A 15,277-nucleotide genomic window follows, 5' to 3' on the forward strand; every position below is an offset into this window, starting at 1 on the left:
TTTTTTATTTAAATAGTTAAAGTCATGCAATAGCTAAAGCTTAATTTGACATGCATGGAGCAAAGAAACTGATTTATGCTTTGGTACATACATAATTTGACCTGTTCTAAGCAAGCATGTCATTGAAAAAAAAAAAATGTTTGGAGTAATGATTGTCCTGCATCTAATGAATCCAGTCATGAGATTAAATACGGTACAGTGAGCATGTAATGATGATCTTGGCTGGCTCCCGTTTTAATGAATGGATGGTGATCCCTGGTGGGTCTTCAGTTTAAAGCTCTGAAATGGAAATAAAGAGAGTTTAGTTCTTGACCTGTCCCTATTACCTTTACCCTGGCAGTTTGGATTCCACAGATATAGTCCTCGTAATTAGAGTTGTGTCAGTCACTACAGACTATTCTCTCAATTCCACCGTGACACTGGATATCAGGTTTATTTTTCTCCTGCTTCCTCTGCTGGCATTTGGTTAGAGCGACGGTGTCTGTGTCCATTCCTGAGATGTCACCCTAGTCCCGGGTGATAGCTCCTTTGATATATGAAGGCGATGGGAATGGTCAGGAGTGCAGAGGGGGGGACGTTTCTAAAATAACTGTAACCTGCTATCCTCTGCTGCAGCAGGTAGTTCCCCTGGTTTCAGGACAAGCTGTTCAACGCAGATCAATTTGTCAGACGTTGGTCATTCAGCTCATTAAAAATAGCATTGATTGGTTATTTGCAACCAGACTTAAAGAGCTGAGCAGATGTATGTTTATGCAATACTGAGTATGGAAGGAATATTATGTTTGAGTGTCAGCTAACATTACTTGGACTCGCACGCAGCCAGAAATGTAAAGAGCTGAAACATGACTTGGCAGAAGTCAGAATGAACTAGGCTTGATGAATGAAGATGTAGTGATCACACAATTATATTTTGAGTTACAGAGCTGTTACAGAGAGATGAGGTCCACACTGATGGGAAATAAGCCTCTTTTTTGTTGAAAAAAACAAGAAGCAGGTGCACTGCAAAAGAAGCCAGTAATTGTCTAATATAACCAAACTGTCTTGTAAATGTAACAAGACCAGATTTTTTAAAAAAGCAGAACAAGAAGTTAAGTCACTGATACACTCTAATGGAAAAACTACAAGAGAAAAAAGTCAACATTTAAAGCTGCAGGAGCAATAATCACAAGGAACAAATGTTACATCTTTAAAATGTTGTCCTTCCTCTGCAGCTCTACCCTCTTGGCCCAAATCAAAAGACTAAATATTATTTTAGAGGAACCTGACATCATTTCATGTTGGTAAGGAAAACTGGAGCTGCTTTTCCAAGCTTCCTTGTTGAGATGCAAAGTAAGAGCAGTAGAGCCTCCGGTAATTACACCTGCAATGATATATTTAATCTGCCTCCCTGTCTGATAAACCTCATTCATGGAGTAAATTAATTACATTCTGAAAAACACATGCAAAGGGTATATGCAGGTTTCTCATGTCCTCTAAGACCACATAAATCACACTATACTGAAAGGGAATTATGAATTATGCTTAAAAAAAGTTGTTAAGCACTGCAGCTTTCAGAAGTACTTGTTACAAGTATTAAATTACATTCAGTTGAATTGTACAAGTGGTCTCTCTCTTTACGGTTCAATAGTTAAGATTTGCATGTGCTCATATTAAGTTTGTGTTGGAGCTTGGGAACATTTGTGTTTTGACAAAAAGCAATTTTCACTTTCTAGTAGTGCTACACAGTGCTTGTGTTGTTGAGGAGCAGAAGAAACATCTACAAAGAGTTAAAAGTCTAAGAAAAAACAGGAAGATTCCTCTACGCATAAACCAGTATATAGGCTGTTATCGTGTGTAGACAGCAGGATGTAAGCACAAAACAAACAAGTGCACATGAACGCACATGCAAGTTTTTCATATTGAACCTTTAAGGTCTTTACACATCTGTTTTTTTCATGTGTTTATGTGTTCATGTGTTCGTATGTTTTCAAGTCATCATTTATGCCATGAGTATTTTCACACAGGATGTGACTATTACACATCAAAAAAACAATGTTTTATTTCTTCAGAACAATCAGTATTGTTGCTTCAGAGTTGTTGGGCAACGAACAAAGGCATCAACCAATCAGCTTGTCTCAAATGGATGCTGGGTCTCAAACAAGAATAGTGGATGAGTAGACGTGCTTGGAAAATGACAGAAAATGATTGGACATCAAAGTGAAAGGTCATGTGTAGAACAGCATCAGGACAGTGAGGAGCTTTGGCAATATTAACTTCATATGGATTAAATACATTTTTGGCTCTTTTGTTGGGATATTATGCAAGGCATTGTTTTAGCTTGTTACGGGTTAAAGCCCAATATTAGCTGGGACATCTCATGGAGACACACTCAGATCGACTTTAATAAAATGAGATTACTTCTTATTACCTTTTCTGCAGTGTGTGTGTGTATAGCAGTTTACTCCACAACCTTAACATAAACCATAAACAGAAATGTAGTAGAGTGTTTTTGTCCTAAATCAGGAAAATAATGTGATGTACATCTTGTTGGGACCAGATTTTCCCTTTGAGGTCTAAGGCATCTTGCTGCTCCTCCCATGGTCGTACACAGCTCAGGGTGATAACTTTAACTTGGATGTAGGAGTACACCCTGGATCGTTGTTTAGTGACCCCGCAACCAGACAGGCCAGTATCCAGCATTTCACTGATTTATTTTATCGTGTCTTACATAAGCATTTGTGTGCATGTGTGTGTGTGTGTTGTGTGTGTGTTGTGTGTGTGGGGGGGGAGGGGGGAGGGGGGAGGGGGGAGGGGGGAGGGGGGGGAGGGGGGTGTATGTATGTCAGAGATAGGTTACAGTGGGCTGACATTACAAACCGGATTGGAAAACTAACAGAGAGGCAGTTATGTCAATGAGAGTCCTTACCTTAATGTCAGATGTCACGGCTGACGTCAGCTATCATGGACTTTGGCCTAGAGTGAAAAATTTGGGAGAAACCACAAGATAATATAAGTATTTTGCTTACCCATCAAGCCCCTATCAGGTTATGCTTTCTGTGACAACCATTAGGCTTCGTAAGTTGCTCTGACTTAATTAAAGACAAATAATTCACAGATTGATGACCTGCTGAGCTTTTCACATGCAGTTTTGTTGATACAAATAGAGTTAACTGCCTTCCAGAATATTCAATGATGATATGAATTGAACAAAACACTGACACTGTCAGTAGCTACATCTACATGGACCCTAATATTCCAGTAATGATGAATAAAAACACCTATATAACGACTTCACTTGGAAGACAAATGTCTAACCCTACAGGGTAATATTAACATCAAATATGCGCATAAACGCATAAAGGGATTTTTCTGGTTGGAATAAATATGTTCTTTTAGTGTAAGTATTGGAGGGTCATTCAGTGATAATTTTGCAGGAGGGACAGAAGCAACCTGTGACACTGGTGGAGAACTTCGATTCAGTTTGTTAGATTTGGGAGGATCTAAAAGCAGAAAATTATTTCAATGAAAAAAATGATGTTTTCATTGGTGCTCATTAAAAAAATGCTCATATGTTTTAATAACTTGACATCTGGATTAAGGCTCCTGGGTCACAGGTTGGGACCTTTTGACCTCCTGTTGGGTTAAAAATAATGACCTGAGGGCCCAGTGCACTGAGCTGGAGGCTCACCATTCTTTGCAGACCACAACTTTTATACAGGCTGCAATTTGAGGCGGCATGGTGGCTCAGCAGTTAGCACTGTCACTGCGTAGCAAGAAGGTCCCAACTATGATCACTGGTTGGAGCAGGGACTTTCTATGAGATTACATGCCCTTTCCCCTACTGTATATACTATCTTAACTTCATTTTAGGGAATAGACCATTACCCAGAACGAAGGTTTATAATCCTATTTGGGTCAAATATGTACAAACCTAACATATCTCATTCTAAACAAGCTTATCTGAGTTATTTTTAATGTAACACTTTTTAGAGTGAAAATAATCACCTAAAATTACAATCATGTTCTTTGTTACTGTATAATGAGCTGTTTGTATCTACAGAAGGAGCATGTAGTACTCCATGTTTCTACGTCTAATATTAGAATTATTTGAATGGGACTGGAGTATTTTGATCCATGTAAACCATAGCTAATGAGGCTGTCTGAGCACTTTTCACAGTAGATTGTTTTCTCTAAAATGGTTCTGGATATATGTACCGCAAAATGAGGTCACCTTTCTTTAGGCAGTGTTGAGTTGGTGTGCTGCTCCTGTTCCAGTCTGTAAGTTAATCAAACATTTTTTTTTTTTTAAAACATGCAGGAAAATGCAGACTCTTTTTTTTTTTTATCACTTCCAATGTGGCATATTGCTCACCTTTCCCTTTGGGCTTTTATCTTCTCATCATCATACCTTAAATAAGCAGAGAGGAACAGTCAAAAACCAACAGACCCTACAGCTCTGCTAATGCACAAAGTAATAAAATAGTATACATTGCTCAAGTTTGGTTTTCAATCATTCTGAGGTCAGTGTCATATTATGGTACAAGTTCTGCTTTTCTGCCACTACAGTCATCTAAATGTCAATTTGAAGGTTAAAGACAGATGATATTGATTGATGTACAAATTGTAAAGCCCTCTGAGGTAATAGTGTGACATTAGTCCATATAATTTAAACTGAATTGAATTCTAAAGCTCACTGTGATTAGTCTTGGTTTGAAATCAATCACAAGAACAGCCTCAAGACCACTTTTGTTATGCCTTTGTCTCATTTTTGAAATGTCAGTATTCTTACAGCCAGTCTCAGGATGTTATTTCAAGTCAAGTCCTGTGTGATTGTCACCTAAGTACCTGCACATTGATTATTTCTTAGCATTATTTGATTACCTTATATTACATTGACTTCTGCAAATACAATGATAGCTTTACTCATTTCTTTTTTGTGATTTTGTTGAAGTAGTGGCTGAGGAGATATCAGTCAAATCTTCTGCAATAAGATGTACCGCTACAAACCTGAAAGAGTTCATCTGTAATAACCATGTCCAACAGGGACAACTGGGGACATGTCAAACTTTTCTTGCCACAATCACAAGTAAAGGCAGTGGAAGGTAACTAGCTTGAAAAGGTAACTAGCTAGTTAGCAATCTGCATCTGAACCAAAACTCAGAAATCTGTTAAGCCTTTGCCCAAACAGTATAGTGTACTGTGTGCTTCATGACACCTGTTCCACGGATGTGCCAGTGCTCTGCTACTCAACCAGGCACTCAGGCTAATTCATTTGGCTTTACATTGCACTACTGCCTTTGTGTTATTTTGTCTTTATATGAAAAAGTATAAAGACAAAATGTTTTTATACTTTTCAGTTCTTCATACTATTTTGTACAGCATTTTTGTCATAGACTTTTAAAGTTTAATTCTATATTCTATTTATTCTATAGTGCATGATAAACTGGAGGCAAATTCCTTGTTTGTGTGCACAAGCTTGGCCAAAAAAGTAGATTCTGATGGTATTGAGCTAAAACAGTGTTAGATTTGTTAGAGACTACCGCATTTCCACTGCGTGGTACCAGCTCAACTTGACTCAACTCCGCTCGGCCTTTTTGCGTTAGTCTTGCGTTAGGCAACTTTTAGTGTCCACAGGTGTTCAATGAAATATTGTATATATTGCATATATATGTTAAAGTGCAGTAGTTACAACTACAAACTGTTAAAATTACTACGCTTCCATTTAATGCTGTACTGTTATTTCCACGTCTGTTTTTATTGCATCTTTAACAAACGCTTAGATTGAGGGAACAAATTTCTTGGTGTCATTTGACAATTCAGAGATTAATGTAGGTTTGGTTAGTTTCACTTTAGTTTTTAAATATATATATATATATACTTAATATCTGGATTATAGACTGTAATTATTGGACAGAAGAACCATGGTGTTGCTCACAGGTTTCTAAAATGCTGTTTTGAAGCCAGTAGTTTGAGATTTAGCCGTCACACTGCTGGCTGATTGGAGCCATGAGCGACCATATTAGGACTAAAGGGGAGGAACTACAGGAACCCGGGAGGTCAGAGATGAGCTAATGTAAAAACACTGGTTTAGTGTAATATAGTAATTTTACAGTCTTGTTGGTGGAACCCATTAAAAACAACAACAGAGGAGCTGCCTGTCAAGAAAAAAATGTTTGATTAAATAAACTGAAATTCAGCAGGTAGTGAGCTGTAATATAGACCCAGCAGACGTTAGAGCTTCTATCTGACCTGAGATGTAAATATCAGACTGATCCCCTGTTCTAATTGTGTTTAATATAGTTTATATATATGTACTGTACACACACACACACACACACACACACACACACACACACACACACACACACACACACACACACACACACACACACACACACACACACTTACATTTACTTATTTTTGGGAATAAACTTCTTAAATTCTTTTTCTACCTGTTGTAAGTCCAGCTGTGTACCAAACAGAAACCTAAAATGTTTCAACAGTGACCCCTGGTGGCTCAGAGGACTTACTGCAGCACACACTCTGGGATCTGCACATGCTCCATCGGGATTATCTGGCTCAGTTCCTCCAGCGTCTGCACGTAACGGATCTTATCCAGGAACTTCACACTGTGAAGATGATCAGAAGCAATGACTGTCACTGATCCTCCTGAGTCTAGACTACAAACTGTTTCAGTATTTCAATAACATAGTGTATGTGTCAGTGTGCCAGCTTTTACATAACACACAGTTCTCCATCTGTCATTACACAAGAATCCTGTAATGTTGTGTAGGTCTACACCATTCTATATCATTTCCGTGATTCTTTATTCTCTTTTTGCTTCTTAGATGTGTTTAGAGAAGGCATCAATCCATGAATGAGAAATGAGGAACACTGAACACATCCTCACCTGATGAAAGGTCTGGAGATGGCCAGGACAGTCCTGATAAACCACGTTGGGTGAGCAATGACCAGACATTTTAGATTCTTTCTCAGTCTGTAGAGGATGATCAGAGTGAAAAGAGTTAAAATACAAATATTACTATATTACTGTATTTGGGTGGAGTTGGCCGATTTCTATACATCATTTTAATTTTTTCATTTTCTCTCCAGATTTTTACAAAAATGTCTTTATTTTGTTCTGCATATATTTACTAAACAGTTACAAATAGTGTAACCAGGTAAAACAACATAAAATACATTAGAAGATTAAGACACATGCATTTGTGCTTATAGCATAAAAACACAACATGATGAAACCACTGTAAAAGACAAGACAAAACCTTAATTTAATACTGGATTGTGGAGAATGGTGTTGTAATGCTATTTTATTAGTCTTTGCATTGTATTAATATGCTGTGCATGTAAAGTTCAGTTCACATAAAAACAAAACCTTCTTTACTGCGTTAACAAAGTTGAATCAGTGCTTTCATTTTTTGTACTTCTACTTGACTAAAGAACGCATGGACAACTACCATCTCTGATTATGAAAACTTGTGCAATTTTTGCCCATTTTGTCACAACTACTAAAGTAAAAGCTTGATATTTCCATCTTACTTCCTATCGATCATCTGGTAGCACCTCTTGAGCCAGCTGATGCCTGGCATCTTCCTGCGGGGAGTGGCTCCATTCAGGTAGATGATCATGTAATCTTCTGCCACCAGCAGCTCCAGGCTGCTTACAACATACCTGATGAGCAGACACAAACAAAAGCACATCTGCAAAACAGAACGGGAAAGGGACTTTTCTGCATTTAAATTTCACTGAAAAAAATATAAAAATGAAATGAATAAAACATGATTTAACTGTAAAGACCCAAAATAGACACTAGCTGCAAATATCATGTTTAATAACTTCTGAAACACTAATCCTATCAATATGTTGAAATAATTCAGGTAAAATACAGTTTGTCATCTTTTCATGGTCATCCCATGGAGTTTAATAAATGACAGTGGATGGACACATTTGTATTTATGTGCAGTTTGTTCATATTTTTGCTGAAAAAGTCACTTTTTTCCTAGTTTTCTCTGTTTCTGATATGATAACCCTCAACTTTAATCTGAGCTTTTATGAACATCTACATGATTAGTAAATTAATTATAAGAAAATACGAGATTTTCTTTGGAAAAAATGCTAAATACAGCGGATAATATAATAAATGGTGATAAATCGCTAAAGAAAGAGTAACTAGAGAGAAGAATTCATTTGGAAACTGCCACAAAAGAAGCACTGGGCCTTTATGGGTTAACTTATGTCAGCATTCTAACAAACAAGCATGTGTCCTCACAGACAGGGTGAGCACATCTTAACAAACCAAATGTGGAGAAAGAGTGTGTTTGTGAAAGACATGTTACCAATGCAGAGAGAAAGAAGATTTTGAGAAAATATCTAAGTTGAAACACTGATAACAGAGTATACAGGTTACAGGTTTGGCGTTCAGCATGTCAAAGATTCCACAAATACACTTGATTGGAATGAAGCTTGCCAAATAAATAGCCTAAAGGAAGCAAAGAAAAGATGCCTTTTCAGTTGTTATGCTCATTGTCAGTTTACATATGAAAAAATCTAAGTAGCAACTCCATAAATGTCTGAAAGGTTAATGCATAATAGTAATAAGAGAGTAACAATAAGTAATAAGAGCAAAAGACAGAATGCAACATATTAAATGTGTGTGCATGTGTGGACCAATAAGGAGACTGTATTGTTCTTTGGATTAATACAAGAAACAAACGCTATTCAATAGAAACAGCAATTAAATGCAACAATATACACTAATGAGCTGCAACATTCTGACCACTGACAGTAGAAGTGGTAATCATGTTGAAAAGTTAAAGGTAGCTTCATTTTTATGATGGGGGAGATTCTTGGTCTGAAGCGTCCAGTTAGAAAAGTTTGAAAATGTTTTAATTTAATATATATATCCTATGAAGGTAATAGTAAATTGAATGTTGAAGGAACACTGAAGCTTGATAACTATTAGTTAGTCTTAACCCATAAAGACCCAATGCTACTTTTGTACTTTAGTTCCCAAATGGATATCTGTCCAAATTTTACCTTTTTTAAGTGATTCATCACCATTTCTTTCTTATATTATACTCTGTATTTTGTGTTTTATTCAGTGAAAAGCACATACTTTCCTATATTAAATTTACAGATCATGTAGATGTTCATTAAAGCTCTGATTAAAGTTGAGGGTTATTATATGAAAAACAGAGAAAGCTGAAGAAAAAGTGATTTTCTCAGCAAATCTATCATTAACTGAACATAAACCCTGTGTGTCCATCCACTGTCATTGATCCAACTCCATGTGTTTTACTGGTGAATCAATGTTGTAGAAGATGACAGTGTTTCCATGGTAACTACAGAGTCTCTGAATGTCCAAATGGGTCATATGTGATGACCATGAAAAGATGAATAACTGTATTTTACACCAGTTATTTACATGTATTGATAGGATTTGTGGATCAGCAGTTATTTTACATTTTACATCAGTGCATGATTTTGGTTGCTGGTGGATGTTTGGGTCTTTATGGGTTAATCCCAGATTTCACTCTGATGGACAGATGAAATTTAGTCTCCTGAGACCCCATTTTTCTGTCCTCTGGAGGGGACATGAGGTTTATAGCTTTACATAAAAAAAGAAAATAACCAGACCACAGCAAAGGACATTCTATTAAAAAAAGTGTTTTTTTTATTATTTTATTTTATGAAAATCTGTTCTGTATTTTGTGATACATTTGGATGACCAGCATCTGCTTTTAAAGTAAAATGTAGGACATTGTCTCAATATGTAGGACACCTGGTCACGATGCTTACGTGTGGAGGAAAATATTTGTCCGTGTCTCTGCAGCACAACAAGGCCTCATTTATAATGGAATCCTGTGACACAGTTTACTTTGTTCCTGCCTCATATTCAGTGTAAAATGAATTCCTATGAGGAATTTAACTCTGATTCGTGTTTTTTTTTTTATTTTTTTATCAAATATCAAATGTTCTATGTGCATGTCAAATGCAGCGTATCCATAGCCTTGAGAGTGGAGCGAATAAGAGTCATGCTCTTTAGAGATTCCTAGCATGGCATATTAAGGTTCATAAGACTCAGAATGGGCCTTACAGAAAGAGGTTCTCCATGATATACGTGTAGTCCTCACAGCTGCTGTCTGGAAGGTAACAGGCTGCAAACACTATGATGGCATTCAGACCCTCACCGTAATACCCTGAGAGAGGACACAGAGGCAGGATATTTACCACAAAGCTAAATGGCTTTGTTAAACATGCATTATGACATTAACCAATCATACAGTATCACTGACTGCAATATCACCGATGTGTTGGTAAAGAAATCAGAAAACAACAAACATCCAGCCTGTGCTCGTGTGTAGTTCCATGCCATAAAGTAAAACATGTATTTGTAAATGCAAAATACATTTCCATAAAGTGTACTATGTATGTCAAAGGTTTAGTGTGTGTCATCTTTAGTGACATCTTGAAGTGAAGCTGCTGATTACATTCCACCTCAGCCTCCCTTACGGCTGCTGCTGATCCTCTTTAGAGCGTTGGTTGTTTTTTCTCTTCTGGGCATCTTAGTTAAAGGGATAAGGGATCTAGTTCACATTCAAACATTAGAGAAGATGTTACCATATCTTAAGAATGTAAAATGTAAAAAAAGAAGAGGAAGTCTGGTTTTGAGCTACTTTAGAAACAATATAGTGGACTCAGGAATCCAGTCCCTCTGTAGACACAAACTCATTCTATAGTAACAAAAACACACAGGATTGTTATTTTTAGCTGATTATACACTGATCACTATATCTTAAAGTCCCCTAAATCTAACACCCTATATTATGAGATCTTAGTTAAAGCAGCATGACTGGAGACTATAACGAAGGTACATTTTTTTCTTGTCTTCTGAAACAAATGCATTTCCTCTAAGGACTGAATTCACTAATGGTCTGAGTGTTGTTTCAGATGTGTTATAGGTCTATGGATGCAAGTACATGTATATTTTTAGGTGTAGGATATACTTGGATATGCACCTGTACTTTTTGGGGGAACTGGTAATTGATCTGATTTGAATGGACAAACTGAAGATGTGTTTCAGTAATTTTTTATGTCTTCATCAGGGTTTGTTTGTTTGTCTGTCTGTCTGTTAGCAAGATAACTCAAAAAGTTATGGATGGATTTTGATGAAATTTTCAGAAAATGTTGATACTGGCACAAGGAACAAATGATTGATTGATTAATTAATTAATTAATTAATTAATTAATTTTAAATTAATTAAATTAAATTAAATTAATTAAGTTACATTAATTAATTAATTAATTAATTAATTAATTAATTAATTGATTAATTGATTAATTGATTAATGATTAATAATGGTGACGAAGGGAGACTGACCTGCCTTGGCAGAGGTCTGTACTTTTCTAGTTCTGTTTGTATTCAGAAGATCTACATCAGCAACTTCACAGCTAAATGTCATCAAATATGACACATTTGAATAAGATCTCCCAGTTAACACTGAGACAGATTTAACCTTTAACCACCGAAATTAATGGCTTGCAAAATATCCCAATAGTCCACTTGGACAAAAGAAGCGTAATCTATCTTGCTTAAATTTGCACAAATTAAGGTCTATTATAATCTTTTAGTGGATAAACCTCAGTGTCATTTTCATTTGGGACTAATCCTGCCATGGGAATATGGTAAATACTTCTTACAAACTCGAAAATTGCACATGAACACCCCCCCACAAATTATTTTCCACTGGGGAACTGGGAAAAAATTTTGAGACACGAGCTGCAGAGATGAAAATAACCTTTGACCTTTTCAACATGGCAGAGAGCAACGAGGGATTCATCACAAATGCTAAACAATGATTTCATTAACGCTCTGCTGCTGTTAGCTGACGATTTTGCGCATTTATAGCGTACACATTTGTTTAAAAAAAAAAGAAAAAAAAGCAGTCCATGATAAATTGTGTGTCTACCATTTTTCATTTCACTATGACATCAAAAGCACCTGAACACAACACACTGGTAATCTGTAATTCACAAGTGGAAAGGATTATCTTGCTGTTAGCATGTGAAGGCAGTATATGTATAGGACACAACATATAACCCTGAGTTCTGTTGTTCAAAGCACACAGACTCACTCATGACCCTCACTGACCTCCGTGCGTGACCACCCTCAGGTACGGCCTGATGACCTGCATGTCGATCCTTTGCTCCTGATCACCAATGATCACCGTTCGCCATAGACGACCAGACGAGTCTCTCTCCTCCTCACTTTCACCTGGAAGACGCTTGGCAGTGGCCACTGGAGTGTCATCTGGAAACAAGGTAAAGTCCTGGTTATTATCTTAACACGTACTGTATGATGTAACATGAAGCCATTAGGGTCATGAGAGTATTAATTCAGAACTATCACAATTAAACTAGGAATAAGTGGAGGGGTGAGAGGAACAACAGTAGTACAATATTTGTACAATATATTTCTGTGTCATTTGCATGCTTGTGTTGGTTACCTGTTGTAATAAAATAATATAACAAGGATTTTTTGAAGAAAAAAAAATTATATAACAAGTGTCTGAATGGTTTGCACCCCCATACCTTTCAGAGCTGTTAACTGCGGGCACTCTGGATAGAGAAACACCATCCTCAAATCGCCTGATTTTAGATGTAGAACAAACCCATCTAAAGACTAAAGGCGTCAGAGCCTTTTCTGTTCAGGTTTGAGGCTCTGCAACACTCAGACCAAACAAATCACATGTGCACAGTCTACTGAGCATTTTAAATCTCTTTTAAAGACACACCTATTTACACTGGCTTTTAATACAAGTGTGTGACTTTAATTTGTTTTAACTTCTGGTTGTGTTTTTAGATGCTGCTATCATTGTGTATCTGTTTTTATCAGTTTTAGTATATCTTATGTTCTATATTTTTTTTTTACTAGTTTTATTGTATCTTCTCTTTTTACCTATATCTTTGTACAGTACTTTGGGCACTTTGCGTGGTTTTAAATGTGCTACATAAATAAATTTGACCTTACCCTAGCTAACAACAAATTACAGTACTATGCCACAGTGCCAAATATCCAGGCCGCCAAAGGGTCCGATCCGGCCCATGGCATGGCATTTGCAAAAATTCCACTGAGATATTTACAGTCTAGGATGTTAAAATCATTTTAGTTCAGGTTCCTAATTCAGACCAATATGATCTGAATTGGATCAGACCAGTAAAATACTATCATAGTAACCTATGAACTCCAAATTTTTCCCTTTGTTTACAAACTATCCTTTCACAAAAAATATGAAGAAGTGGAACATATATGAACAACATGAAATTTCTTAAGATAAATAAATGCAATTTGACCAATACTCTGCCTGGTACTGAATGTTTTGTGTATTTGTAGATCCACTGTGATCTGTAAGTTGTAATGAACATGTGCAAATGATAAACTGAGGCATAATATTGTTAAAGGTGTACTTATTTTTAAGACATTTGAAGTTGTTAACGTTATTCAAATTTTCAAAGAAACTTTGTAGTTTTAAAGATGTCTATAATGTAGTTTATCTTTTATCTTACTGTTATTATTGGTCTGGCCCAGTTGAGATCATATGTGGCACCTGAACTAAAATGAGTTTGACACCCCTGTGCTATACTATACTGTATTATACTATACCATTTTAAATTTATAGCAGCAACACATGTTGAGATTTATGTTAAGAGAGACGGATGGCGAGGATCAGGGATGAGCACGTTAGAGGGGCAGCACGTTGGATGTTTTGGGGACCAAGTGAGAGAGGCCAGATTGAGATGGTTTGGACATGAATAGAGGAGGGATGGAGAATATATTGTTAGAAGGATGATGAAGATGGAGTTACCAGGTAGAGAAGAAGACCAAAGATGGATAATGGTGAAGGAGGACATACAAGTATTTAGTGTGTGAGAAGAAGTTACAAGAGACGGGGTCAGATGAAAGCAGATCAATTTCTGTCGTAACACACCTCCAAAAAGTTGGCACGGGTGCAACAAATGGCTGGAGAAAATACATGGCACTAAAAAGAAACCACTGGAGGAACAATTTGCAAATAATTACACCATCTGTGCTGAAAGGTATATACTGGTTCCCATCCAGACAACATGCTTTTCAGCCCCTTACATATTTCAATAAGTCAATGATAAACCACATACTGCATTTATTGCAATAACATGGATTTGTAGGAGTCTGGGTCCTGAACCAGGGTTCCTACATATTTGAAATTTCAAAATTCCATACTTCTTCCAGACCCTAAATTCCAGATGTCTTGGTAAAAAAATTCCAACCGGCCAACCAGTCTTTATATTTGGGATTTACGAACCAGTCATCAGAGAATTTCCATCTACCCATTATGAGTTCTGCCAATGATCATACAAGGCATGTTGAATAGCTCGCTCACGAACAGTGTGTGGACATCACCTGTCCGTCAAAGCAGCAGTGAAACTTGACGACACTTGGGCAGGCCTTAAAATTGGTAGGAGGAGGGTAAGAGCAGAAGGCTGGGCACTCAACTTGTCAATCTACCCAAATGTTTTCTGGGACATGTAGCCTACTGTATGTGCTCTCACACAAGCATTTTAGTTGCGCTAGCAAGCACCTTAAAAAAACAGACCGATCCATTTCTTTTTTTAGATATTCATAATTTTATGTTTTGGAAAATAGAACAGTGATAACAGTCTTGGAAACATGAATATTATTCCATACATTTGTTTCCATTTTCCATACTTTTCCAGACCTGGAAATTTATAGAATCAAATTCCATACTTTTCCATACTTTCGTAGGAACCCTGCTGAACTAGCCTGCCTTTCACGAACTCAAAATATTTAGTGCATCATGAAATGAAAAATACAACAAAGAATCCTACATCAGACAAAAATGGGACAACATCACTCTCCCAAAACTCCATCTACGCATGTTTATGACTGTTATTAAAAGAAGAGATGATACACAGGGGGAAACATGGCCCTGCAACAACTTTTTGGAGACGTGTTACTGACATCAAGTTCAAAATGACATTTTTTTCTTAAACAGTGCATTTCCTCAGTTTAAACATTTCATATGTTTTCTGTGTTATATTATGCATAAAATATGGGTTTATGAGATGTGCAAATTAGTGTATTCTGTTTTTAATTATATTTTACACAACTTTTTTGGATTTGGGGTTGCATATGAAATTCTCAGAATCAGAATTAGAGTGCTCAGACTGACACAGTGTACAACTTCACAGTTTAAGAACATAAATAAATACAGTTATAAAA

General features: G+C 36.7%; 1 protein-coding gene across 5 annotated transcripts in view; it reads right to left on the bottom strand.

Annotated features, from left to right (window-relative positions):
• Positions 1 to 15,277, bottom strand: part of atcayb (ATCAY kinesin light chain interacting caytaxin b) — a 27,169-nt gene continuing 11,892 nt past the window's right edge. For 4 of the 5 annotated variants that reach the window (XM_030160765.1, XM_030160764.1, XM_030160762.1 and 1 more), the window contains 9 exons: positions 12,149 to 12,307; positions 10,094 to 10,196; positions 7,537 to 7,668; positions 6,890 to 6,976; positions 6,510 to 6,608; positions 4,352 to 4,387; positions 4,211 to 4,255; positions 2,906 to 2,952; positions 1 to 279 (listed from right to left, as the gene is read on the bottom strand). In XM_030160765.1, coding sequence (XP_030016625.1) covers positions 2,913 to 2,952; positions 4,211 to 4,255; positions 4,352 to 4,387; positions 6,510 to 6,608; positions 6,890 to 6,976; positions 7,537 to 7,668; positions 10,094 to 10,196; positions 12,149 to 12,307 — 701 coding nt within the window. In that variant the 3' untranslated portion in view covers positions 1 to 279; positions 2,906 to 2,912. Of the gene's footprint in view, positions 280 to 2,905; positions 2,953 to 4,194; positions 4,256 to 4,351; positions 4,388 to 6,509; positions 6,609 to 6,889; positions 6,977 to 7,536; positions 7,669 to 10,093; positions 10,197 to 12,148; positions 12,308 to 15,277 lie in introns of all 5 variants that reach the window. The other variant, XR_003937944.1, reaches the window with a different exon arrangement.

This window comes from Sphaeramia orbicularis, chromosome 17 (assembly GCF_902148855.1).
Source record: "Sphaeramia orbicularis chromosome 17, fSphaOr1.1, whole genome shotgun sequence".
Taxonomy (NCBI): domain Eukaryota; kingdom Metazoa; phylum Chordata; class Actinopteri; order Kurtiformes; family Apogonidae; genus Sphaeramia; species Sphaeramia orbicularis.